The sequence below is a fragment of the Calonectris borealis genome, chromosome Z (assembly GCF_964195595.1).
Source record: "Calonectris borealis chromosome Z, bCalBor7.hap1.2, whole genome shotgun sequence".
In the NCBI taxonomy this organism is placed as follows: Eukaryota; Metazoa; Chordata; class Aves; order Procellariiformes; family Procellariidae; genus Calonectris; species Calonectris borealis.
This window is the reverse complement of record NC_134352.1, coordinates 31,407,349-31,435,187: the sequence shown is the minus strand read 5'-3', so window position 1 is coordinate 31,435,187 and position 27,839 is coordinate 31,407,349. Positions and strand designations below refer to the sequence as shown.

The 27,839-nt window shown below is 44.5% G+C and overlaps 1 protein-coding gene across 4 annotated transcripts in view; it reads left to right on the top strand.

The window, feature by feature from the left end:
• PIGG (phosphatidylinositol glycan anchor biosynthesis class G (EMM blood group)) overlaps nucleotides 1-26,433 on the top strand; it is a 106,296-nt gene extending 79,863 nt beyond the window's left edge. For all 4 annotated transcript variants that reach the window (XM_075137946.1, XM_075137943.1, XM_075137942.1 and 1 more), the window contains one exon: nucleotides 24,271-26,433. In XM_075137946.1, coding sequence (XP_074994047.1) covers nucleotides 24,271-24,496 — 226 coding nt within the window. In that variant the 3' untranslated portion in view covers nucleotides 24,497-26,433. The remainder of the gene's footprint in view (nucleotides 1-24,270) is intronic.
• Nucleotides 26,434-27,839: the final 1,406 nt, after the last annotated feature.

The following is a 27,839-nucleotide window of genomic DNA, read 5'->3' as shown; positions in this document are numbered from 1 at the left end:
TTTCTGTTGGTTTCTCTTTCTCACATGCTCCCCCCCTCAGTCACATGCTTTGCCTCTCTCTGCTGTCCCCTTTCCCCCTCTCCCTCATGTACTCCATCTCTCTGTCACATGCCTTGCCTCTCTTGCATATGCTTTCTCTGGCACGTCCTTTTCTCACTCTCTCCGTCTTTCTCTTTCTTACTCCCCAAGTTTCCTCTCCCTCTCCACTGCCTCAAGCCCTCCCCCACCCCCGGAATGTGCTTTTTGTAAGCTCATTCTGTAATGAGCTTCCTCACCCATCCCACCCCCTCGGTTCTTCCCCTTCTCTTCCAGCCTCTCCCTGAGCCTTCTGCCCCTCTCTGCTTTCCAACTCTCTTGCATGCTTTCCAGTTCTCTCACACACTTTCCCTCACTCACATCTTTCTCATGCTCTTCCCTCTCTCATTCTCTCTTGCTTTCCTCTCTTTTGATTTCCTTCCGCTTCCTGCATGCTTTTCCATCTCTCAGACCCTTTCCTCTCTTGCTTGTACTTTCCCTCCTGCACATGCTTTCAGTCTGTTGCTCACTACCTCTCCCTGCCCTGTTCCCTCTCTGCCGCTGTCTCTCCTATCACATTCTCTCCCTCTCCCCCCTCACAGTGTTCTCTCTCCCCAACAATTCCTCTCTCCCCCCTTGCTGTTCCTCCATTCCTCTCTCATACCCTCTTCCCCCCCCGCTTGCTTTCTTCTCTCTGAGTCTTTCCGCCCTCTCTTCCCCACCTCCCCCTCGCCCTCCCCATTTCTCTGTCTCCCTCTCTTTTGCTTTCACCTCTCCCCTCATCTCCCCTCTGTCTCGGAAGGTGCTTTCCCCTGCCATGGAATGCACTTTCCCCACTCTCTCACATGCTTTCCTGATCTCTTTCATGTGCTTCCCCTGCTCTTTCTTCCCCCACCTTCTTCATGCTCTTTTCTCTCTTATTCTGTCTTGATTTGCTCTCTTGCAGTTGTCCCCTCCCTTGCATGCTTTTCCATCTTTCACTTGCATGTTACCTTTTGCACATTCATTCAGTCTCTCGCTTTGCCTCCTCCCTGCCCAACACTCCCTCTCTCTTGCTTCCCCTCTGTTCCCCCCTCTCCTTACTTCCCCCCCATTTTCCTCCCTTGCAGACAGCCTTTCCCTCTCTTTCTCACACACTTTTGCACTTGCTGTCATAGACAGTTTCTGTCACTCTCACATGCTGCCCCCCCGCCCCGTCTGTCTGTCTGTCTCGTGGTCCACTCTTCCCTCTCACTGCTCCCTCCTCCTGCCTTGTCCCTCCCTCCCTCCCCCTCTGTCTGTCCCTCCCCTCCTGCCCTGGCTGGCCCTCTGGCCCCCCATCAGTCCCTCCCCTCCCAGCCATGTTCTGATCTTTGTTTGTCTTTGGCTGCCCCCCTATCAACTGCCCCCCCTGCTGTCCCCATCTCTCTCTCCCTCCCACCCCATCCTCTCCCCCTATGTTTCCCTGTCCCTGTGTCTCTCTCACTGCCCTTCCCCCCAGCACTGTCCTTCCGTCTCTCTAGCTGTTCCCTCTTGCTGTCCCTCTGTCTCTCTCTGTCTCATGGCCCCCATCTTTTTCACTGTTGCTCCCTCCCTGTCCCTGTCTCTCTCCCTGCCCTTGCTGTTCCTTCCTCTCGCGTGCTATCCCTTCTCCCTCTCTCTATGTCCTTTCCTTTCTCCCTCTTAGTGTACCTCCCTCCCCCCCTCTCACTTTCCATCCCTCCCTACTCTTGCTGTCTATCCCCCTCACTCTTTCTCTCCCACTGTCCCTCCTGGTCTTTTTCTCCCCCCCTGCCCCTGCTGTCTCTCACTCTCTCCTCCCACTGTACCTTCCTCTCTTTCCCTCTCACTGCCCCCGCTGCTCTCCCTCTGCCTCACTGTTCCTTTTAGTCTCCCTGCCTTGCTCCCTGCTCCTCTCTCTGTCTTGTTGTCCCTACGTATCTTTATCTCTCTCTCTCACGGCTCCTACACTTCTTTTACACTCACTGTCCCTCCCCCATTCTCATAATTGCCGCACATTTGCACTTTCCCTCTCTCACCTGTCACTCTCCCTTTCTCTGTCTCTCTCATGTTCCCTTTTTTGCGTATTTTCCTTTCTTGGACACTTTGCCTCTCTCACAAGTGCTCTCCCTGTCTTGCACATACTTTGTGTCTCTGGCATGCTCGTTGCCTCTACTGTATGGTCTTTACTTCTCTTGCACGCTTTTTGCCTCTCTTGAATAAGCTTTCCCTCTCTGCCTTACAAGCTTTTTGACTCATATTGACCCTGTTATATCCTTTCTGTCTCAGTTTCTCCATCTCATGCTTTCCTTCTCTTGCGCATGCTGTTATGTGCAACCTGGCAACCTCTCTCGCACACTTGCCCTCTCTCACGCTTTCACGCTCTCAGTTCTGCAGCCTCTCCGTCATATTTGCCCTGTCTTGTGTGCTTTCATTCTTATATGCTATCCTCTCATTTGTGCATCCCATTTCATGGACTTTCCCTTTCTTCCACCTTCTTTCCAGTGCTTTCTTTCTCTTGTGCTTTCCATCTCCACAGGTGTACTTTCCTACACGTGTATATGCGCTTTCCTTCTCTCTTGCATGCATGCACTTTCCCTGTCTTACATATGCTTCTCTTCCTATGTGCACTTTACGTCTATTGCACGTGCTTTCCCTCTCACTCACTTGTATGGTTTACTTCTCCCTCCATTCCTCACATATGAATTCCTTCTCTCTTGTGCACGTGCTTTTCCCTCTCTATCTGTCACACATTCCCTCTGTCCCTCATGTGCACTTTTTGTCTCTCCCCCCCACCTTGTGCACTTTACCTCTCACTCATGCTTGTGCCTCTCTTGTTCTTGCTTCCCCTTTCCCTCTCACAACCTTTCTCTCTCTTTCTCTTACACACTTCCCTTTCTCACTTTCTTGCATGATTTGTCATGCTTTCCTCACATGGCTTGCCTTTCTAGCATGCTTTCCTTGTCTCCTACTCTTCTGCATATGCTCTTCCCTATCTCTACTGCACCCTCCTCCTCTCTTATGTGCCCTTTCCCTCTCTTATTTTTTCCTTTTCTTGTGGGTTCTCTTTCACATGTTTTGTTTCTCTTCTGTACTTCACTGCCTTTAATGCTTTCCTTTTACCACATGTAGTTTCTCTTTCTGTTGAACAGTCTCCCAGTCTCTCTTGCTTGTACTTTTCCTCCCTCATGCACACTGTCTCTTTTCCTTCCCCTTTCACTTGCTCTTTCACTTCCTCTCTTCTCCTCTCTTGCTCACACTTTCTGTCCTTCTTTTACACTTTCCCTCCCTCTCCTTTTCTCGCATTTTCCTTTTCGTGCACGCTCTCAATTTCTAGAATGCTTTCCCTGCTTTTATGTTGTTGCATCTGCTTTTCCTTTTATCTATTGCAGTTTTCCTTGCTCTTTCTTGTGCACTTTTCTCTCTTGTGTGTGAATACGCTTTCCCTCTCTCTTTCCCTCTCTCTTTCCCTCACACTCTATTAGTTTTTTTCCTCCTCTCTCAAGTTTTCCCTCTCTTGCATGCATGCTTTCCTTCTGTCTCTGTTTGTTTCCCCTCTTGTGCATGGGCTTTTCCTTTCTTGCACACTTGCCCCCTCTCACTGTCTTGCACTTTCTCTCTATTGGTTGTGCTTTCCCTGTCTTTCTTGTTTGTACTTTCCCTCTCTTGGGCACACTTTCCCTTCCTCATGCAGCCCTTTTCCTCCCTCCCTCATGCTGTCTTGTATGCTTTCCCTCTCACCTGTGCACTTTCCTGTTCTGTCACATTCCTTCCCTCTTTCATGTGCGCATTCTGTCTCCAATGAACATCTCTTCTTTTTTCCCCCTACATTCCCTCTCTCATATCTTTAATCTTTTTTAGTGTGCCTTTCCCCTTTCTGGCACCTTTTCCTTGCTCTTTCTGTTGCACCTTTCCCCTCTCTTGTGCATGCTCCCTCTCTTTCTCATATGTGCAGTTCCCCCCCCTCCATTTACTTTCTGTTTCTGTCTCTAGCGTGCTTTCCCTCACTTTCTCTCATGCTTTTCATCTTTCTCTCATGCGCTTTCTTTCAGTCACAGTGTCCTGCTCTGTTGTGCGCTTTCCCTCCCTCTTTTGTATGCTCTTTCACTTTCTCATATGCGCTTTTCCTCTGGTTTGCTCAAGCTTTCCTTGTCTCAACTGTGAATGTTTCTCATTTTCATGCTCTCTTGAGCTCTCTCTAACGTATGTTCCCCTCTTGTGCCTACTTTCCCTCTCAAATACTTCCCTTCTTGGTTGAACTTGTCTCTCTCATGCTCTTTCACTCCCTCTCACATGCTTTCTCTTCCTCCCTATCATGTAAGGTTCCCTTCCTTCTCTTACATGCTTTACCTCTGTCCCGTGCATCTGTTCCTCTCTCTCGGATGCTCTTCACACTTTCCAATTATTTCTTGATTTCTCTTTCCCTCTCTCCCTTCTGCATTGTCAGGCACTGTTCCTTTATTGTGTGTGCTTTCCCTTTCTCCCTGGTACACTTCCTCTCTCACTTTCACCATCCCTGTCTCATGGATGCACTTTTCCTGTCTTTCTCCCTTCCTTTCTTTCTCCTAGGCACATGCACCTTTTCTCTGTCACATGCTTTATCACAAGTGCTTTCTCTTTGTCTCATCATGCTTTCCCTTTCTCCCTTCCTTGTTTTTCTCCTCTGCACTTTCCTCTGCACTTTACATATTTTACATGTGCTTTTCTCTCTTTTTCTTGTGCTTTAGTGCCTTGCACTTTCTTTTGCTAACAGTCTCACTTTCCCCTCCTATCTTGCACACTTCCTGTGTCTCAGGCTTTCCCTGTATCTCATGTTTACCTCTTGCACACACTTTCTGTCTTGCATGCTTTCCCCCTCTCTCATGCATGCTCTGTCTTTACCTGTCTCTTATGTGTCTGCTTTCTTTTTGGATTCTGTGTAGTTTCCCTGTCTTGTGTACTCTTTTCCTTAATCTTGGGCATTTGCTCTCTCTCACACATGCACACTGTCCCTTTCTCTTGCATGCACTTGTCCTTTTTCTCTTTCTTTTGCTCCCCCTCTGTTGCGCCCTTTTGCTCTTTCTGTCATGTTCTTTCCCTCTTTCTTGCATGTGAGGGCTTTCCCTCTCTCCTGTGCACGTTCTCTCTCTTCCGTGCTGTTTCTTGCTATCCTGGGCTTTTTATGTCTCTCTCGTGCAATTTTCCCTCTTGTGCGCTCTTTCCCTCCCTCTCTGCCACACTTTCTAATGCTTTTTCTTGCATTCTTTCCCTTTCTCACATGCTGTCCCCTCAGGGCATGTTTTTCCTCTCTTCTGCATGCCATTTCCATATCTGTTGTGTGCTTTCCTTCTTACTTGCTTGTACTTCCTCACTCTTGCATGTTTCAGTCTCTCTCATCCTTTTCCTCTCTGTTGTGTGTAGGCTTTCCCTCTCTCATGCACTTTCCCTCTGTTGTGGGTTAACCCCAGTCCACAGTTAAGCACCACACAGCCATTTGCTTGCTCCCCTCCCAGTGGGATGGGGGAGAGAATCAGAAGAGCAAACATGAGAAAACTCATGGATTGAGATAGAAACAGGTTAATAAGTGAAGCAAAGCTGTGTGTCCAAGCAAAGCAAAATAAGGAATTTATTCACTGCTTCCCATCGGCAGGCAGATGTTTAGCCACTTTCCTGGAAAGCAGGGCCTCAGCATGCATAATGGCTACCTGGGAAGACACACTGTAACCACAAACATCCCGCCTTCTTCCTTTTTTCCCCCAGCTGTTTATGGCTGAGCACAACATATGGGATATCCCATTGGTCAGTTGGAGTCAACTGTCCTGCCTGTGTCCATTCTCAACTTCTTGTGCACCTCCAGCCTACTTACGGGCTGGGCAGCATGAGAAACTGAGAAGGCCTTGATGATATGCAAACAACGTTCAGCAATAACTAAAACATCGGTGTGTTATCAACACTGTTTTCATCACAAATCCAAAACACAGCACCATATGAGCTGCTACGAAGAAAGTTAACTCCATCCAACCTGACTCAGTACATGCTCTGTCTCGTGCTTTAGCTCTCAAGAATTCTGATGTGCGCTTTCCCTCCTTGTATGCCTTTTCACGCCATCTTATGCTTTCCCTCTTACTCTCTTGCTTGTTCCCTCATGCTCTCTCACTTTTCTGTCTTTGTCTTTTTCTTGAACTCTAGGGCTTCTTTTCCTTGCACGCAGTTTTTCTCTCTTGTTTCCCTTCTCATCCACTCTTCCCCCCTCTCTTGCAGCACCCTTTCCCACTCACTGTCTCATGCTTCTTAATGCTGTTCGACACTGTCTTGCAGGTATTATTTCCCTCTCTTTCTCTCTCACTTTTTCTCTATGCCTCTTCTGTTCTTTACAGCTTTCATGCTTACCCTCTCTGTCTTGCACATTCTCCTTTTCTCCCTAGCATGTTTTCCTCTCAGTCTAGCATATAGCCTTCTTCTATCATGTGACCTTCCATCTCTCCCTTTGTCACTCATGCTTTCTCTCTCACACACACTCTTCTGCTCTTTTGTGCACTTCCATCTCCATCTCATATGTGGTTTCCTGTTCTTGGGCTTTCCACCTCTAACAATGCTCTACTTTTTCCTTGCACATGATTTCCTTTTGTTGTGAGTATGCTGCAATGTTTCCTCTCACTCTCATGAATGCTTTTCCTCTTTCTTGCTCACGCATGCTCTCTCTTCCTCTCACATGTGCTTTCCTTGTTACTTGTGGTTTCTCTTCTGCATGCCCTCCCCCCATGTGCTTCTGCTCTTTCATGTCCTTCTCCTCTCTTGTGCGCTTGCTCTCTCAACCTTTCTTGCTGTCATGCTCTTGCAGGCTTTCCTGTTCTCACACTTTTTTCTTACTGTGTGCTTTTCCTCTCTCGTGTGCAATTTTTCTCATCTCATTCCTTCTCTCTTGCTCTTTCCCCCATCTTAATTTCTCAAACTTTCCTGCTTTCTCTTGCATGCTTTTCCACTCTTGTGCTTGTACCTTTCCCTCTCCCATGCTTTTTGTCTTGCATACTTTCCCAATCTTATGTGCCTTTTTTCTTATATCTCTCTTTCTTTTGCTTTCCTTCTCACACAAGCTTTCTCTCCTGTGCACTTTTCGCTCTGTCACTTTTTTCTTGTTGCTGTCTTGCTCCTCCATCTTCCTTGGACTCTTGAGCTTTACCTCTCTTTTGTGTGCTTTACCTCCCCCTCCCACTCACGATGTCTCTTCCTTGCTCACACTGTCCCTCTCTCATGGTTTCCCTCTGTATTGCATGCTTTGCTTATCCCACCCGTTCATGTTTTCTCTTGCTTGCTCTTTTTTGTGTGTTGTTTTCCTCTTTTGTGCATGCTTTCCCTTTTTTGGGGACATTTCCCATTTCTTCTCCCTCATGTTCCTTCCCTCTCTGGCATGCTTTTTTCTTCTCACTGTCTTGTGCTTTTTGTCTGCCTTTTGTGCTTTTCCTTTCTCACTGATGTGCTTTCTATCTCTCCCCTCCATGCCCCAGATGCTTTCTGTCTTGCACACTTTCCTTTTCTGTCTTGCCAGCGTTCTCTCTCACACACCCCTTCCCTCTCTGGTAGTCTGTCTCTTACTGCTTCTCCCCCTCTATCTTGTGGTTTCCCCTCTGTCTCTCAGTGATGGACTTTCCCTCTTTCATTCTGCTGCACTTCCTTGCATCTGTGTTCATGTCTTCTTAGGCATGTCCCCTCTCTCTTGCATGTTCTGTCCCACTTTCTCTTTTCGCTCGTGTGCAATTTTGCTTTCTCTCTCTGTCACGTGCTTTCTCTCTCTCTGTTGTGGCCTTCACCTCCCTCTTGTGTTTTCCCTCTCCCATGTGCAGATGTGCTTTCCCCCTCTGCCTTGCTTTTCTCCTTTTTTTGCTATCTTGAGCATTCTTTCTCTCTCTTGTGAACACACGATTGTTCTCTGTTGCTCTCAGTCTCACACACTTTCCCTCTCTCTGTTATGCTTTCTTTCTCTTGCATGCTTCCCCTTATACACATGCTCTTCTCTTCTTGTTTGTGCCTTTTCTCTCGCATGCTTTCCCTCTTACTCTCATGGGCTTTCCCTTTCTTTGTGTGTCCCTTCTCTCTTTTGCATGCACCTCCCCCTGCTCCTGTGCGTGGTTTCCCACACTTTTGCACACTTTCCCACTCGTATGTGCTTTTTGTTATTCTTGCAATTTCTTTCTTTCTCACTCTTTCCCTCTCAGTCTTTCACTCTTTTTGTCTTGCTCTTCTGCTTTTTCCCTCTTCTTTGATTTCTTGAGCTTTCCATGTTTCTCATGTGCATATTCTGTCATGCACTCTTTTCCCCTTGTTCAAATCTCTCTCTCTTGCACATGCTTTTTCCCTTTCTCACATGCTTTCCCTTTCTTGTACTTTCCTGCTTATGCAGTTTCTTGGTGTGCTCTTCCCCTCTCTCTTGCATGTTATTGCCCTCTTTCTTATGTACCATTTCCTTTTTTTCACATGAATGCTTATCCTCTCTGTCACATGCTCTCCCTCTGTTGTACATGGTTTCCCTTTCCTGCACTGCACTTTCCCTTGCTCTTTTCTTCTCTTTTTCTTGATCTCTTGAGCTTTCTCTGTTTTTCCCACTTGCTTTATCTTACACACAGTCTTTATCCCTTATGTGTGCTTTCTCTCTTAAGCATGCCCTCTGCCTTGCAGATGCTTACTCTCTCTTGTGTGCTTTCCCTTTTCTCATTGCTTTCGCTCTTTCTCTCATGCTCACTCTTTCCCTCTTACTTACGCTTTCCTAATACCCACCCGCAACGTACTTTCCCACTCTCTCCTTTCTCTCACTCCCTCTTTTCCCTTCCACTTACCCTCTAGTCTTCTCTCACACGCCACCCCTCTTGCTGGCTCTCTGTCCTTGTCTCTCACTCATTCCCTTTTACTCTTGCTCTTGCCCTCATGCTTACTTTTCCATCTTTCTTTCCCTCTTTTGCTTGCTTTCCCCTCTTTCCTTTGTTTTCCCTCTTTCCCTATTGTTTGCTGTCTTTGCCTGTGCTTTTCTTTGCTCTCACTCGCTTTCCACCTTCCTCTCTTTCCCTCTCACAATCTTTCCATCTCACTCCTTTTCCCTCCTGTTCTCTTTGTCTCTTTCCTTCTGCCGTTGTGTCCCTCTCTCTTTCCCACTCACTTACCTTCCCTCTGCCTCTCTCCTTGATCACCGTCTCAGCTGCTCTCTTTCCTTATGCTTGTGTGCTTCTTGCTCTCTTCTATACCCACTTACTTGCTCTCTTTCAGTCTTCCCTTCTTTCTTCCTTGTCACTCTGTTATGCTATCTTGTCCCCTCTCACTCTCCCTCTCTGCCTCTTCTTTCCTCTTGCTTGATCTCTTTTGCTTTCAGGTGTTGTTTTTCTCTTTCTTTTCTTCCTTTGTCTCAGCTCACCTCTTGCCCAGTGTCCTTCCCTTACTCTCTCTGTCTCACTTTCCCTCCTGATTGCTCTGACTTGCAAAATCTCTCCTGTCTGCTTCTCATTCCCTCTTGCTCCCTTTGTTTACCTCTCACTCTCTTTCCCTTGTGCTTGCTTTCTCTCTTTCCTTCTGTCTCTCTCCCTCTTGCTGTCTCACTTCCTCACTCACCATCTTTCCCGTTGATTTTCTTTCACATTCGTTTTCGCCTTCCCACTTGCTTGGCCTCTTATTATCTCTTTCCCTCTCAATTGCTATCTTTCCTCTGCTCTTGCACTCTTTCCTTCTGTCTCTCTTTCCTTTTCTATCTCTTTTCCTCCCTGTCCTGATCACTTTTCCCTTCTTGCTTGCTCTTTCCTCTGCCCCTCTTCCATTCTTGCTCACTCTTTCCCCTGCTAGCTACCTTTTCCTATTCTTGTCTTTCAATCTTGATTGCTCCTTTTGACACTCATTCCCTTTTCTTCTTGCTCTTTCCTTCTGTTTTTTCCTCTCTCAATTGCTTTCTTTCCCTCTGCCTCTATGCCCTGCCCCTGTCTTTCCCTCTTGCTCCTTTCCTTTCATTCTCATACCCCCTTCACAGAATCACAGAATGATTGAGGTTGGAAGGGACCTCTGGAGGTCATCTTGTCCGAACCCCCCTGCTCTAGCAGGGCCACCTAGAGCCTCTTGCTGAGGACCATGTTCAGATGGCTTTGAATATCTCCAAGGATGGAGACTCCACAAACTCTCTAGGCAACCTGTGCCAGTGCTCAGTCATCCTTCAGTAAAAAGGTGTTTCCTGATGTTCAGAGGAAATCTCCTGTGTTTGTGCCCATTGCCTCTTGTCCTGTCACTGGGCACCACGAGCCTGGCTCCATTCTCTTTGCAGCTTCCCTTCAAGTATTTATATACTTTGATAAGATCCTCCCTAGGCCTTCTCTTCTCTAGGCTAAACAATCCCAGCTCTCTCAGCCTTTCCTCATAGGAGAGATGTTCCAGTCCCTTCACCATCTTAATGGCCCTTCACTGGACTCTTTCCGGTAGCTCCGTATCTCTCTTGTAGTAGAGGACCCAGAACTGGATACAGTACTCCAGTTATGGCCTCACCAGTGCTGGATAGAGGTCAAGGATCCCCTCCCTTGACCTGCTGGCAACACTACTCCTAATGCAGCCCAGGATACCATTGGCCTCTGCCGCAAAGGCACATTGCTGGCTTATTGCAACTTGGTGTCCACGAGGCCCCCAGGTCCTTTTCTGCAAAGCTGCTTTCCAGCTGTGTGGCCCCCAGTATGTACTGGTGCCTGGGGTTGTTCCTCCCCAGGTGCAGGACTTTGCACTTCCCTTTGCTGAACTTCTTGAGGTTCCTGTTGGTCCATTTCTCCAGACTGTTGAGGTCCCTCTGAATGGCAGCACAGCCTTTTGGTGTATCAGCCTCTCCTCCTGGTGTTGTATGATCAGCAAGCTTGCTGAGGGCACACTCTGCCCCATCAGCCAGGTCATTAACAAAAATGTTGAACAGTACTGGACCCTGTGTTGATCCTTACAGCACTAGTCACTGGCCTCCAACTAGACTTTGTACCACTGTTCACCACCCTCTGGGCTTGGCCGTTAAGCCAGTTTTCAATCCCCCTCACTGTCTGCTCTTCCAGCCCACACTTATTAGCTTCTCTGTGAGGATCTTATGGGAGACAGTGTCAAAGGCCGTACTGAAGTCTAGTTAAGCTATATACACTGTTCTCCCCTCATCTACTAAGCCAGCTGTTTCAATTGTAGAAGGTTATCAGGTTGGTCAGCCATGACTTCCCCTTGGTGAATCCATGCTGACTACTCCTGATCACCTTCTTGTCCTTCATGAGCCTGGAAATGGTTTCCAGGAATAGTTGTTCCATCACCTTCCCAGGATCGAGGTGAGGCTGACTGGCCTGTTGTTCCCCGAGTCTTCCTTTTTGAAGGTAGGAGTGACAGTTGCTTTCCTCCAGTCCTCAGGCACCTTTCTCAATTCCCATGATCATTCAAAGATTGGGGTGTTCCCTTGCAATGACATCAGGCAGCTCCTGCAGGAGTGCATCCCATCAGGGCCCATGAACTTATGTATGTCCAGTTTGCTTAAGTATTCCCTAACCTGATCCTCTTCCACCAGGGGTGAGTCTTCCTTGCTGTGTACTTTCTCTGGGTCTGTGAGTGCTTAGATTTCTGAAGCATGGTCTTATTAGCAAAGACTGAGGTATTCAGTAGAAGGTATTCAGAAGAAGGTATTCAGTACCTCAGCATTTTCCGTATTTTGTGTCACCTGGTCCCCTGCTGCCTTTAGCAGCAGGAACACATTTTCTCTAGTCATTCTTCTCCCATTCATGTACTTGTATAGAAGCCCTTCTTGTTGCATTTGACAACCCTTGCCAGATTCAATTCCAGGTGTGCTTTGGCTTTTCTAACTACATCTCTATATGCTCGGACAGTGTCTTCCAGCTTACCTGTCCCTACTTCCACCTTCTGTATGCTTTCTTTTTATGTTTAACTTTTTCCAGGAGCTCCTTGTTCATCCATGCAGGCCTTTTGGCATTTGTGTGTGAATTCCTGCTCACTGGGATGAACTGCTCTTGAGCTTGGAGGAGGTGATCCTCAAATATCAGCCAGTTTTCTTGGACCCCTCTTCCCTCCAGGGTCTTTTCCCAGAGGATTTTCAAGCAGATCCCTGGAGAGGCCAAAATCTGTTTTTCTGTCGTCAAGGATGTGATCTTGCTTTTTACTTTCTTCCCTCCTTTCACAAGTTCCCATCTCATGGTCACTGCAGCCAAGGCTGCCTTTGAATTTTACAACCCAAACAAGTCCTTCCCCGTTTGTGAATGTGAGGTCCAGCAGAGCACCGCTTCTCATAGGCTTCTCTATCAGTCAGGTCAGGAAGTTGTCACTGATGCTTTCCAGGAACCTCCTGGATTGCTTATGCCCTACTGGGTTGTCCCTCCAGCAGATGTTGGTGTCGTTGAAGTACGTCATGAGGACCACGGCCTGCAAACATGAGGCTACTCATAGCTATCTGTAGGAGGTCTCATCTACTTGTTCTTCCTGGTCAGGCAACCTATAGCAAATACCCATTACAATGTCACTTGTACTGGTCTGCTCTTTAATCCTTACCTATAAGCTCTCTCGAAAGCACACCCAGATCCTCCTCAGCTTTGAAGACAGTGAACCTGTTCCATAGTTGAAAGCCTTCAGGTAGAGCAGGAGCCTTCCTCTTGGTGCCAGAAGTCACCGTCTTCCAGCCTTGGCCTTCCACAGAGTTTTCACTTACCATTCTGCTAGGGACAGACTTTTCCTGTATCTGCACTGCAGTTGGGGTCTAGGGCCCTTGAAGCTATAGTGTCTCTCTTTCATCTTCTCTGATGCTGCAAAGACTTCTCACTTCTTCCCATAATCCCTCCACTTGGTGACACAGCTCTTCAACAACAGCGTATCTGCTGCAGGAAAGAAGACCATCTCTGCAAGCCTTAGGGTGAGGCCTTGCGCAATCCCTGCAGCTGGGGTCTTGCAGGCCTGCATCTGCTATCCAAAACTCCATCTGGGACAGCTGCACCAAGAGCTGCTGGAGAATGTGCTCTGGTGCATCACTACCATGCCTGAGAATGTTTAGGCTAGTCTGAATTGAGATGAGGATCCATTTATTGTACTCTTCTGCACAAACTGCTGTGTCACTTAGCTGTGTGCTAGACCTACCAGCTATACAGGTGCTTGACCCTTTCTTACCAGGCAGCAGCTGTAAAAAAGGCTTCAGCACCCTGGGTCAAGGGCAGCTGACTGAACACATTAGAAACTGCTGGAGCTTCCTCAGGCCCACAGTCCTGTGGCTCCCCTAACCTTGTCCTTACCTTGCAGGAGCATGTACCCTCAAATTCCTCAGAGGGTTCCCAGGAGTCCCCCAGTGTTCCTGGACCCTGTCACCAGAAGCTCCCAAAGGAGAACCCAGAAACTGTTGTGCAAACTGCTTGCTCTTTTGCTCCTTCTCTCCTGCTAGTTGTCTTTCCCTCTCTTCTCTCTTTGTTCCTCTTGCTCTTCCCTGCCCTCACACTCATTCCCCCTGCCACTGTCTCCTGCTTACTCATGCTCTTTCCCTCTCATTTGCTCTTTCCCATTACTGTCTTTTCCTCTCCCTCCCTCTTTTTTCCTCTGCCTCTCTTTACCTGTTGCTGTCTTTCCCTCTCCATTATTTTCTTTCCCTTTCTCTCCTAATCAGTCTTTCCAAGTCACACTATCCCTTCGTCTTCTCTCCTGTTCTCTTCCCCCCTTACTCTTTTCCCCTCTCCCTCACTGTCCTTACCTCTGCCTTTTGCCTCCTTGCTCACTCTCTCCTCTTCACTCGCCTGCTCCCCTCTCTTGTTCTCGCTCTTTCTATCCCTGTTGCTGTCCCTTTCTCCACTTTTCAGGCTGAGTCTGTCCCACTGCATTGCTCGGTTTTGATCTCTTTACCTCATGCTCACTGTCTTTCCCTCTGCCTCTTTGCTTCTGTCCTTCTCTCTTGTTCAATCCCTGTCAATCTCTGCTTATGCTTGCTCTTACCTTCTCCCTGTCCTTTCCTTCTTGCTTGCTGTCTTACCTTTGCTTTTCTTTCCCTCTGCCTGACTCACTTTATTTCCCTCTCACTCTTTTCTATCTGCTCTTTTTTTCCTCTCAATCACACCCTCGCTTTCTTTGCCTCTGCTTCTATTTCTGTCTCTTTGCCTCTCACTCAGTCTGTTTATCCCGCATGCTCCTTTCCAAGTCTCTCTCCCTCTCACTTGTTCTCTTTCCCTTTGCCTATCTTTTTGTCTGGCTTGCTCTTTCTTTCTGCCTTTCCTGTCTCACTCCACCTTTGTCTCTCCTCTTTATTCGCCTCTCTCTCAATCCTGTTTTCTCTCCTTCTTCCCACTCATTCCCTCATCTCTCTCACTCTGCCTGTGCTCACTCCTTGACTCTCCTGATGTCACTCTGCCTATTATGCTCTTCTTGTTCTTTTCCTTTTCTTTCTCTGCCTTCCTATCTCTTTCCCTCTCTCCCCTTACTCTGCGCTCCCTTCTTTCTTGGTCTCTGTCTCCACCTTATCTCTCTCTCATGCCAACATGTGCTCTTTTGCTGTCTTTCCCTCTTTCTCTCTCCAACCCTCTTCCCCCTCCCTCTCTCACTTGCCCAGCTTCTCCCATTTCCTTCTCTTTTATTTCCCTTGCACATGCAGTTTCCTTCATGCACATTCTCTTTCCACCGTTGTCTTTTCCTCTCTCCCACTCTTTTTCCCACTCTTGTTTTTCTCTCATCCCCTTGTCTCTCTTTCTCCCTCCCTTTGTCTCTCACCCTGTTGCCATTCCCTCTCTTTCCATTTCTCTTCCCCTATTACTAGCCCTCTATCTCCTTCCCTCTCTCATTCTCACATCCTCTTACTTTCCCTCTCTCCCTCTCCCTCACTTTTCCTCCCTCTTCTGCCTTTCTCTGTCAGTTTTGTCTTCACCATTCTCCCTCCTTCTCTGTCCCTCTTTATCGGTCCTCTTTGCCTCTTTCTCTTCTCCACCTCCTTTTCTTGATCTCTTTCCCTTTATCATGCTGTCTTTGCATACCATTGTCTTTCTGTCTTCCCCCTTTCTCTCCCCCTGTCTCCTTTTCTCTCTTTCACATCCTTCACTTTGTCCTTTTCCCTTTTCCTCACCTTTTTTGTCAATCTCTCTTTATCTCCCTCTCAATTTACCTCTGTCTTTTTGAGTCTCTCTCCCCGTTGCTCTCTCCCCCCCATCCCTCTCTGTCTTTTCCCTTCCCTGTCGCTCTCTTCCCCCTTTTCGCTGTTTTTCACTCCACACCCTTATCTCTTTCTCCTCTTTTATCTCCTTTGCTTTCACACTCTCTTTCTCCATAAAGACCCCCGCCTTTTGTCTCTTTCCCGTTCTCTTTCCTGCCCCTTCTCTCTCTTCCTCCCTTTGTGTGTGTCTCTCCCTCCATGTCTGTCTCCCTCTTTAGGCTTCCTTTCTGTGTCTCCATGTCTCTCCCTTTTTCGCTCTTACCCCCGCCCCTTTCTCTCTGGCTCTCTGTTTCTGTCCTTTTGTGTCTCCCTTTCTCGCTCTCCCTTTCTCTCTTTTCCTCTCCCCATGCGCTCTCTTTCCCTTTCTTTCTCTCTCACAGTGTCTCCATCTCACTCCATCTCTCTTTCTTTCTCCTGTGTTCCCTCTCTTCCTGTCTCTGCTCTTCTCTCTCTCCCCCGCTTTCATCCTGCTTGTTCGCTGTATCTCACACCGTCTCCTCACTCACACTCCCTTTCTCTTGCTTTTGCTTATTTTCTCCCTCTCACTTCTCCTCCTTCTTCTCCCTTCCTGCACTCTCATCTGTCTCTGCTCTTCTCTCTCTCCCCTTTTTTCTCTCAATCTCTCCCTTTCCCTCGCTATTGCCTTCATTCTTTCTGTCTCCTTCTCTCTCTCTCTCTCTCTGTCCGATAGGTGATGTCCACATTTTCCTCAGAGCTGTCTTTTTAGGTTCAGGCCACTGAACATGCTCAAACTGCAACGTAACATCTGCAATCTTCTGAAAGTTGTGTCCTGTCTGCTTACGTTACATTTTCTGTGTCAGAGCCAAGATTAGCATTACAGTATCACCAAAGCTATGGCATGCAAAATTCTGTGCTGATTTTTCTGCATTCTCTTCAGCTAGAGTCCAGTGAGGAAGAGGGTCTGCAGCTAGTACACCAATATATCATCCTCAAAAATAAAATTGGTCTTGCACTTAATCAGAATATTGCCCCCAACTTTCTTCACAGCTTTTTCTGGTGCAGCATCCAGCAGATTTGTCTTCACAGACTCATTATTCCTTGTGGTGCAATGAGATGACTTCTATAAACTTGCCAAAGTAAAAAGTATGTATGATACTTGGGGTCAGTAAGAGTATCCTCGCATACTCCCAGAAGTCAACTGATTGAAATATACATAGTGCACTGAAGGAATTCTCGCCCCTTTCTCTTCAGTACTTTGGATATTCCTTCCTCTTAATTCTGAAACAGAAATCTTCAAATTGAAGCATAGTACCAACTTTATTTCTTCTTTACAGTTAGTAAGAGCTGATGATGATGCTGGGTTCTCAATGGTTTATATTACTGCTCAAGCAGGAGCAGGGCCATTCAGAGGGGCACTTCTGGAAGGAGATGACGATGTTTGTAGTCTGTATAGTAGAAATGTTTCTAGATGTAACCTGTGCTTTTTGCTGTTAATGGCCTTGTCTTACTGCTCTTACTTGCAGGTTTTTTTCTTTTTCACCATTGGTTTTCTGTCCTTCTCTGTTCTGTGGCCAACATAAGCTGACTTCTTGGTTCTGGTAGCTGTGGATAGAACTGTATATAGGATGCTGTCCTGCATTTATACAGGATTTTTCTATCTTCTTTTCTCACACCTTTTCTTGAAGTGCACAGGTTCTTCTCAAATGTGTATGTTATTGGGGTGGCAGGAGTAATTTGAGGAGAGCGCTGTTATTTTAGTTAAGTCACTAGTTTAAAAATAGTTACTGTAATGGAAAAATACAAGAAAGAACTGACTCTGCCCTCAGTGCAGAAGAGCGAGCATTGCTTCACAGAACCATAGAACAGCCCAGGTTGGAAGGGACCTTGAAAGATCATGTGGTCCAACCTTTCATGGGAAAGGGAGCCTCAGTGAGATCATCTAGCATCCTGGCCAGTTGCACCTTGAAAACCTCCAGTGATGAGGACTCTACCGCATCTCTGGGGAGATTGTTACAGTGATTGATTGTTCTCACTGTAAAAAATATCTTTCTTATACTGAGATGAAACCTCTCCCAGTGCAACTTGTACTTGTTGCCTCTTGTCTTCTTCATGTGGTACCTGGTGAAAAGAGCACTTCCGTCCTCTTTGTAGCCACCCTTTAAGTACTGGAATACTGCGATGAGGTCTCCCTAAGCCTTCTCTTCTATGGGGAGAAGAGACCTAACTCCTACAGTCTTACCTTGTAGGGTGGGTTCTCCAGCCCTTTGATCATCTCTGAGTCAGTCTGTCTGTGTCTTTTTTGAATTGTGGGGAACAGAACTGAACACAGTACTCCAGGTGTGGCCTGACAAGCACTGCATAGAGGGGGATGATCACATCTCTATCTCTGCTACTAATTCCCCTACGGATGCAGCCCAGGACCTGATTTACCTTTGTTGCTGTAGCAGCGCTCTGCTGACTCATGTTCAGCTTGTTGTCACCGGCACCCCCAGGTCCCTTTCAGCGAGGCTGTTCCCCAGGCACACAGATCCTAGCGTGTACTGAGCCCTTTGGTTATTCTGTCCCAAGTGCAGAACTTTGCACTTGTCTTTGTTAAATTTCATACAGTTCTTGCCAGCCCACTCTTCCAGCCTGTCCAGGTCTCTCTGTAAGATGGCTTTGCCTTCTGATGTGTCCACCTCACCACCAGTTTAGTGTCATCAGCAAACTTGGTGAGGGTGCTTTCAATCCTATCATCCAGATCATTTATGAAGACGTTGAACACTTTGGGGTCCAGTGTCAATCCCTGGGGATTGTGACAGGCTGCCAGCCTGAGTAAAAACTATTGATCACCCACCACCCTCTGCGTGTGGCCTTGTTGGCCAGTTTCCCACCCATTCTTAAATAATTTCCTACGCATTACTGAAATAATTTGTGCTTCACCTCTCTAGAAATGCCTTCTGACACTGTTCATGTGTCCTGTTAGACCAGTATATTCTAAACTGGTAAGTTTTAATTTAATTAAATAGCATGATAACAGTCTATTTTAATTCTCTTCAGAGCCTGCCTGTCCAGAACAATCATCAGAAGCAATTTTTTTTTACACCTTTAGCTAAGATGATGGAGAAGAGCTGTTTGTTTACAAAGGCAGGCAGGAAAGCCTGTAGATGCACCTTAACAGAAAATCAAGCTATAAGTTTCCTTGTTATTCTCTGCATGTATGATGCTGATGTAAAATGCTTCAGGCTTTTTTCTACCGGAAGTCTTCAGAAGCGCTAAGTGGATTTTGGAAGAATACTTGCAGAAAATTGACTAATGCTGGACTTCAAAATAATTGTGATTTGTATTTCGCTTGTTACGAATTTTAATGATTTGGTTATATCTTGTTGCTTTATAGTCTGGGCCAGTGTCAACAGGAATAGACTGATTTAACTTTTTTGGTTTTCTTGGAGCTGCACAGAGTAACACATGCTAAGGATTAACCTGAACAGACCCTTATGGGGAACCTTGAGGCAGTGATAACAGGCAGGAACAGTCACTGCATATATACCAGTACGGTCCGCCGCAGAAGTAGTGAGGAAAAACGTATCAAGCAGAGCACTCGGGATTTCATGCAAATCCCGTCTTTGAAGAATGGCTTGAACTCATCAATAGCCATCATAGCTTACATGGAGAAAGCTGGTTTCCTGAGTCAGAGGTACCTACTGAAAAGGAGTAGCTTCTTTTTGGTGAAGAAATCTAGAGATTACATGGCCATGTTGCCTAGAGTGCAGTTTAGCTATCCCTTTGCCTGCAATCCTGAAATAGACATGGATGTTTGAGTTTGTGAAGTGTTTTCTCTTCTATAAGGGAAGGTGAGGACTGATCAAATGAAGCTGAAAAGCAGAGAGTTTCCAGTCCTTTGTAAGTTGATTGCCACAGGATCAGTATTTAGGGAAATGAGCGCGTGCAGAGGATGAATTGGATGAAGTGGACATCTTTCCAGTTAGGTTGCCAAGATTTTTAGAAGGCTTTACTAAAGGTATGGTTGATTTCTTGCCCTAGCAGTTAAATAATCATAGCAGACATTCAGAGTGGCTGTTCAGACCTTCTGGCCCAGTGCCAGCATAATTGGATTCCTACTCGCAATCTAATATAAATCTTTGTTAGGTATCCAATTTTGGGAGTTCCTCTGGAACTATTTTCAGGGGCCAAGCCTGACTGAAGAAGGGAAAAAGGAATCTGAAAGTTAATTGATATATGCCCTGTGTTTTAGATAGAGCTCTGTTCTAAGCAGGTTAGCTAGTAATGGATGCCAATGAGAAGAGTTAGTTCTGCTGGGCGACTGAGACTATTCTTTCTGACAGGAAGCTCCCAGCACAACTGGTTATGCTAGCAGTGAAAACAGACAAAACCATTGATATGATCCTATTTTTCCTGCTGTTGATGCTGAAATTAAGAGAATTGAAGTTTTGGGTCTTAATAGCCTTTTACAGCTAAATCTTTATGAGAACTTGCTGAACCCCTATACTACAGTCCACACATACTACAGTCCACTGTAACTTACTGCCACGGACACTTGACCTTGCTCAGGTAGTTGTAGCTTCTCTGCCTTTCTTACTGGGAAAGAGGATGCACAGGAAAATCAATGGTCATCCCCAAGTTCCTTCATTTCCATGGTTGTAGAGTATACTTGACAACCCTTTTAGCTTGCTGGCGACTGCCCTTTTTGACATCTGTCCATTGACAGGGTTTGGCGTCAAAAATTGTGACTCTATAGAATTAATGCTGTTCTGATTGATAGTCTATACCGGAGCTGATCATGTAAATTTCCAAAGGACTCTTGGTTCCCTTGGATCTGCTAAAAATATAAAGTGTTTTTCCATGACAATGCAGGATTGTATGCTAGAATCTAAAATAGCACTGTAAGAATTACACTAGGTGAGAGTAGGGCATGTGGGAGAGACATAGCAAATTTGCTCTTGCTGCTGAACTAATTGATATTTGCTTAGATCAGAAGAATTTCTTATAGATTGCAGATACTCTAAGAAGTCGCAGACAGACACATGGAGTGCTACAGGGATTGTTTCTGACTGCAACCCGTTATTAATATATACAGGCCAGATTAACAAAGTGCCAACTATTTTTCAGAGAGCACTAAACAGGGAGATCTTGCAAACTGAAATTGCAGAAAGCCTAGAAAGAAAAGCGCCGCTAGTACAGTAAAAAATGTTAATACAGTAAAAATTGCCTTCAAATATGCAAATTCAGTATCCCCAATAAGAGGTAATCTAGGCAGTGATATTCAGATAAAAAAGAGGAGTTGGAAGGGCAGAAATGCTGGAGGATAACTTTTGTTGAAAGGATTCAGCACAGTTCATGCTGATACCCTCCAGACAAGACACCCCTCCCCTAATCCCAGAAAAATGGCAATCCTGGAGTATTCCTCACTCATATGCTTGCATATTTCTAAAATTTTTATTTAATTTGGTGGGTTAGAACAAGGGTTGGAACAACGTAAAGTAGCGTATTTTAAAATTCCTTGTGGAGGGCTGTCTGTGGAGGTTTTTTGTTTGATTTTTAAACTACAGAACTTGTGCCACTATCTGCCAAGTATTCTATGTATCTGGGAGACATGCCTTCACAAGAGAAGAGTTGTTTTTCTTTCATGTTTTTGGCATCATAATTTTTTTCATTTTACAAACCTTGTATTACCCATTTTAATAGCACCTTAGAGACGGATTGAGAGGTGAAAGATTTGTTGACAAAACATTGGTAATTACGATTTAGGAGATCCAAAGAAGCAGAAAACCTATTAATAGCACAATTTCTTGGCCATATTTGTCACCGTATTAAATATTCAATTAAAAGAGAGGATTTTTGTTGAAAACTAGTATATGCTCTAGACTATACTTAATGTTTGCAGTCTAAATACGGTGTGTTCAGTGATGTGAATCTGTAGTGTTCTTTGCTTCAAAAGTCTCTGAAGGCATTGTTTTTTCTGGATCTAGCAATCTTCAGCATCGATCTCACATGAAGTTTGGATATGCTTTGTCATCTTTAACACATTTGGATTTCTCATTAAAGTCCCCAGAAGCTGACTTGCTAAATGAGCTTGGTATTAGAGGCTGGGTACTTATTTTTTCACTTCTGCATTATGCAGAGGCCTTAATATTGGGCTGGTTCTGTCAGAACATGGAGGTAGTGTGTACAGTTTACATCTCTGCCTGCTCTTCTCCTTTAAATAAGAAAAGGCATTAACTGCTGCAGAAATAATTCAGTATGGAGTAGTTACAGGTTGATGCTTTAGATGTGTCCTGTAATCTTCTGTTGTTTTCATTGAAATGGCCCTGAGAGGTTGCAACGTTATTCATTACTGGCTGATCCAGCTCATAAACGGTAGGATGCATGAGTGGCATGCCACAGCCAGCTTTCTGTGCCCTCCTGGTGACTTCTTTTGGAATAACTCTGGAACCAGCTGAACTACCTGGATTGTCTTGATCATGTTACAGCAGCAGCCTGATTCCTGGCCACTGCGTTCCCTGTGGCCTGGCAAAGCCCTGTACCCTGTGGTCACTCTGTGTGTGTAGAATGAGGAGACGGAGCGCACAAAGTCATTATTCTTAGCTATTCAGCAAATTGGGTGCCTGGCAGAAGCAAGAAGAAAGAATGGTGCTGTGCTCGAAGAACTAAGTCGTTGCTTTAGCATCAGAATAGCCGAGTAGGTCTAACTGCCTGTGCTTAGTCATTCCAGTGCTGTTTCCACAACGACACGCGTGTGAACTCTTATACCAGCTCCAAAATAAAACTAATTATACTGCTATTGAACCCCACTAACAGTTTAACTTTGTGGATACAGTGTGCTTCTGTTGCCTTCTCTAAATTGCACCGCTGCATTATACTGTGAAACTGTCCAAGATTTCCCTCTGCAGGTAGGTGTCTATGTTTTGTTGAGAGATGAAGCCAGTGCTGAGACCTTTTGGAAGTAAAAGTATAAGCAGAAAACAGTTCATTATTTTTACTATATCAGAATACAGAAAGAATTGTACCATTTACTTATTGACTTGGGGATCCTTTGCGAGTAATCATAATGTGAAAATGCAAAATTTAAATGTTACTGGTAAAGATTACTGTGTGCTCTCATTCCAGTATAAAATGCGAGTATCTAAAATATTATGTCTACCTAATTTTTGAGTCAAAGAAGTGAACACACAGAGATTTGATTCAAAATAATCTTCCAGCCAGTTTTTTCATAATTAAAAAAGTAGCCATTTTTAAAATTTTTAACACCACTGATTTACGATTAGGAGCTTTCTCACAATAGGGTACTAAATACGTTGTTAGGTGAGCACAAACTAGGGAAAAAGATATGAACTGAAATTTAAATTTAAAATGTAGGGCTCTTGAAAGACCTGGATGTATAAGTTCATGGACACTCTCACTTCTCTTTTTTAGGATTCCCTTGAAAATCCCATCATTAAGCTTAATAAATGTGATAGCCACAACCACTGATAGCCTTCATCTAGCTGGTCTATCAAATGCATTTTTTAACTCCAGAAAATGGTTTAAAATTGCCTGTTTGCCTAACTGACTCAAAAAACATTTCCTCTGTTTATTCAGTTGTATCATCTAACTACTACAAATACTGTTTTTACTCATATCAGCATGAAAACAGCTAAGACTGAGTGAACTGCAATTTGTTTAATCCTTGTCAACAAAATCAGTTATTAAACATAAAGCTGGTTATTTACACAAGTTCTCTGAAGACTAAGATAGTTATGCAGAAGCAGGGAGCAGCCTAGTTCACTCCCAAGTCACAGTTTCCTTGGCTAAGCAGCGAGGGAAATAGTTTTCTGTGAACTGAATGTATATTTTGCAATCATTCACACCTGCTTTTCTTAGCTGATTTTTCAACGGCTTTCATGACCTGTTCTTCCTTCCACTGAAAGCCTTGGGAATTTTGCTCTTGACTTCACTGGAAAACAGGACTGTATCCTAATTATTTTGATTTAAAGAATAGTAAGTTTAATGATTTATGTAAAATACTGCATTCTGTAGCTTACTTAGTCATAAGTGACTAATTTACATCTCGCAGAAGTGCTAGTCATCTTAAATTTTTATCACTTGGAGCAAGATCAGAATTAAAAACTGGGAAGAACAGAACAGATTCTCAGATTAGGATTTCATTGTAAATCATTTCCGCTTTTTGCCGATGTGTTCTTTTGGGAACTGATGATATAAAATATTTTGATGGGGAGAGGAAAATGTTCTGCTTATTATTCCAGTGAAATAGCTTTATTCCTTCCTTTTGTTGGAACAGGTAAGCATCTGAATTTGGTGTGAATTACTCTCTGCAGATGTGGTTTGGGGAAAGTGGACACATGCCAACCCAGCATCATTGCTGCGAGTTGGCACCTCAGGGAAGGGAGAACAAAATAAGTGCAGAAAACCCTTTCACTTCCATTTTCATCTGACTCCTGTCACCCACCAGGATACCTCAGTGTGGCAGATTTGGACCATGTAGGTCACATATGGGGCAGACATTTCTTGCAATACAGTGGGCCCAGATGAGCTAAGCTGCTGTGACAAGAATGCAATGTATTGCTCTTGTAAACCTAAGAATATGGTATTCTCTGGAGAATGTTATGTTAGCTAGCCTTGCAAAGTTTTCTAATAGCACAATTTTTGTATTGCTTTGTACAATGTTGCTGGCTATGGGCAGCAGTATACTCTGGCAAGTTTTATGCCCTTTACAAGGGGAGCAGACTCCATCTGATTATCCGTTGTACAGGTTAGGCAGCTTTGTGAAGAGTACTGAAGTTTTTCTTCTCTGCCTCTTACCATTCAGATTCTGTGGAAAGGCACTGGAAGGACAAGAAGAGACGAAGCTATCTTGAAACTGCTTAATGGAGACTTTAACAATTAGAACAAAGTATATTAAAACACAGAACCTTCTAAGTTTGAGGTGAACTGCCGGGTGCCTTTGTTATTGTGGTGACAGTTGCTATGCTTACACTTAACATACTTACTCATTATAGGATATATACAGGTGACAGGGACAAGCTTTATTAGTTACATTGTTGCATCAATAATCAGTTTTCTAACACAAACTGGAGATCTGTGAGTATTCTTTGTGTTGTGAAATAATGCTAAAGAGTAGAGGAACTCACATGTCTTTACTAAGTTTGCCTGAGAATGAAGTCCTCTGTTTTTGTTACCAGGAATTCAGCGGCAGTGGGTCACGGCTGTTTCTGCTACGCTCTAATGCGTTCAATTCCAGTTGCCATCTACATCGTTTTGGTAACAGGTCTGCGTTACCACCTGTTCATATGGAGCGTCTTCTCGCCAAAACTACTTTATGAGGGAGTGCATGTGTTCATCACAGCCACTATCTGCCTGTTCTTCACAGCCATGGATCAGAACCACTCTCACAAAGTGCAAGATTGAAAACAAGCGTGTGGTACGCAGTTCTGCATTGCAATGCCCAGTCTGTCACAGGAATGGAAGAAGGAAAACAATGACTTCAAATTGTTGTGCAGAATTTGAAGAGTAACCTTGTTTCTTTTAGCCAAGATGAGGATTTGAAGGGCCTGTCCTGTTTTAAAACTGAGTTTGCTATAAAAATGTAGAATTGAAATAAACTGTTCTTTCATGGATAACTTTTGTTCTATAGCTGTCATAGTACTCTCCAAATAACAGAATGGCAATATTACATGATTTGAATTTAAAAATGCACATCTTAATATAAATACAGATCTGTGCCTCATGGGCACTGAAAAAAACTTTTGCACATACAATTTTTTTACCTTCTTAGACTACAGAATCCTAAAATATGCAGGATTTGTTGGTGCTGTTCACAAGATCTTGTATTCATTAGCCTTGGGGTTTGTTTTTTTTGTTTGTTTTGTTTCTAGCGTGTGCATTGAAATTATTATTAAATTACTGAATTATTGTACAAAAATCCCAGGTAAGAGATTTTTTTGTTTGTTTTGCTGTCCTGGTTCCAGCTGGGACAGAGTTAACTTTCTTCCCAGTAGCTTGGGGGGTGTGCTGTGTTTTGGGTTCGGTGTGAAAGGAGCGTTGATGGCCCATTGATGCTTTGGCTGTTGCTGGGTGATGCTTGCACCGGGAGGGGGGAGCACAGCCGGGGTGGTGGACCCAGCTGGCCAATGGGGTATTCTATACCATGTGACATCATGCGCAGTATAAAAACCAGGTGTGTGGGGGGGCTCGCCCCCCGTTCGTGACACGCGGTCGGGGGTCGGTGAGCGGTTGTCTTGTGCATTGCCTGTTTTGTGTATTCTGTTATTGTTGTTGTTCTCATTGTTATTATTACTGTTCTACTTCGTTTTATTTCAATTATTAAACTGTTTTTATCTCAACCCGGGAGCTTTCCTACTTGTGCCCTCCCGATTCTCTCCCCCATCCCACCGGGGGCGGGGGGGGTGATCGAGCGGCTGCGTGGAGTTTATTTTTGCTGGCTGGGGTTAAACCACGACATTTGCATAGGCAGCATTTCTATTTAAAGGCAGTAAGATAAGATTTCTTTGTAAGATGAGTGCAATCATTATCTGTAATGGATTTCTATCTGCACTTCAGGCACTGGATAAGAAACGCTAATGGGCTAACAAAGTAATGAATCTTCTATGGAGTCCATTCACTGTTAAAGTTTTGTGTTTCTTTTTATTAATGTATAAATGTTAAATCAGTTTGGTGGCAGCTGCACTGAACATGTGATCGTGTTTTCCACACTAGGGTAGAGAGTTATGAGCCATGAGCAGGAAAATAGTTTAATGGGCTAAGTTACCAGCAGAATAAAAAGTTCCCCCTAGTGACCCATCTAGCCACCTCACTTGAATGTGCTATAATTAATTCCTAACAATGTTGTTTTCCTTGTTTCTGTCAAAAAGATACTCATTGATGACTATCCTGAGTATCAGTATTCTTTATGTGGGTTTTTTTTGCCTCATATTTTTGTCCATGTTAGCAGCCAATAGGATTTAATCTAAATGTATTAGAGATGTAGCAGAAGAGAAGCATAGAGGGAACTTTAACTTTTCTTACAAATGTGAAAAGAAAAAGCTTTTAAGTCCTATGTAGCTGACAGCGTGTTTGTTAGGATCACTGATACACTTTTCATCTCATCTTTCAGATAGAGCAAATCTCAAAAAGTAGGCTTTTAGTTTTTATACCTTAATAATAGGCCATCTTGAACACTAATAGTGAAATTTTTTCAACTGTGAAACAACAAGATTTTCAGTACCCTGGCCACATATTGCTGTTCATCTGGAGAAGGATCTACTGGATCTTAATGTCATTCAATGTGACCTGTTGGAAGTTTGAAAATTAAATACTTTTAATAAATTGTTTTTCTCTGCAAATTACGGAATATTTAAAACAGTTTGTATTTGTGAATGTTGTACACATTTACCATTTTCATCATTCTCAGTATTTTTCTGGTTACCTGTTGCCTAGCAACCAGATGGGGATTATCGACATCTTCTCTGTTTGCTTACTTGGTTAATTCCTAAGCAATCCTGCCTAACATTCATATAGAATATGTTTAAAAGAGATTTGACTCAGAGAGAAAGGGTGCTAATAAAGACACAGAAGGGGAGGAGGGGAAGTTGCTTCTGGGGTACAGAATCCTAAACCAAAGTGGGGTGACATTCACAAGATCTTTTATTCCTTCCTTCTGATATTTTTTGCTTCTAGTGTCTCTCTTGGACATTTTGTCAAATAGTGGAATCTAAACTATTGTGTGTGTATTAAGGTTGCATTTCTTCAGATTGCTTCGTTAAATAATCATAGTGTCCCCTTTCTCCTCTGAAGTTGAAAGATTGAATCCAGGAGAAAATAAGTGGCTTGGAAAAACTGTTATTTAGGTCTTCAAGACCAGGAAAGGAAGGAAGAAGGAGGAGCTTAGACCGCATCTCTGTCTCAAGGTAACACATGAGTTTGGGTGATACCTCAAGAAAACGTGGTGCTTTCAACTTCAGAATTGCCATCTGAATTCTTTTTCACCCTTTCTCTTTGGGTGTAGGCAAATGAAATACTATTTTAACTTCATCAGCTTTTGGGCCATGGCAATGCAAAGCTGAGGCAATGAAGAAATGAGTTGGTTCTTGCCGCAGGCAAACAGACTTGAACTGGGGAATTATGTACAAATCATTTTATTTTAAATCAACACAAAGTTTTGGCAATTGATCTGGGCATACAGAGAAAGCAAATGCCGGAACACAAACTCTCATCTCACTAGTTGGCTGCTCCCGTTCCCTCCTCATCCCAACTCCCCTTGTCACATTCAGCATGTCCCAAATCCTCAGACAAGGAGACAAGCGATGTGGGAAGCAGGAATGGTACATGGTATGGTTTCTGGTGTTCTGAGTATACTGGTTTCTTCTGTCCAAGTCCTCTCTGGTCCCTGCTCTGGTGTGGTATCAGCCTGGGCTGCAACTTCCTCAGGAGTACCCTGTGCACAGGCACAGACGAGTCCTTAAATACGTTCTGAGCAGGGATGTTGTGTACTTCTCTGTTTGGGTGAAGTTTTGACACACAGTCAATTTTTCCACTCATCTTTGCTGCTGGTGAGAGCCAGCTTCAGCTAGTTACAGTGGTCTATAGGTTCCTCTGCTAGATTTCACTAGATTGCCATCAGTCAGTGCGGCTCACTGCCACTCAGAGCTTGTAGCAGTATGGTCCCAAAGATCCAGAGTGTGATGGAGCTTGAGCTAAGAAGAGATTCTTATAAATGAATTCAGATTTAAGAAAAAAAAAAAAATCTATTCAT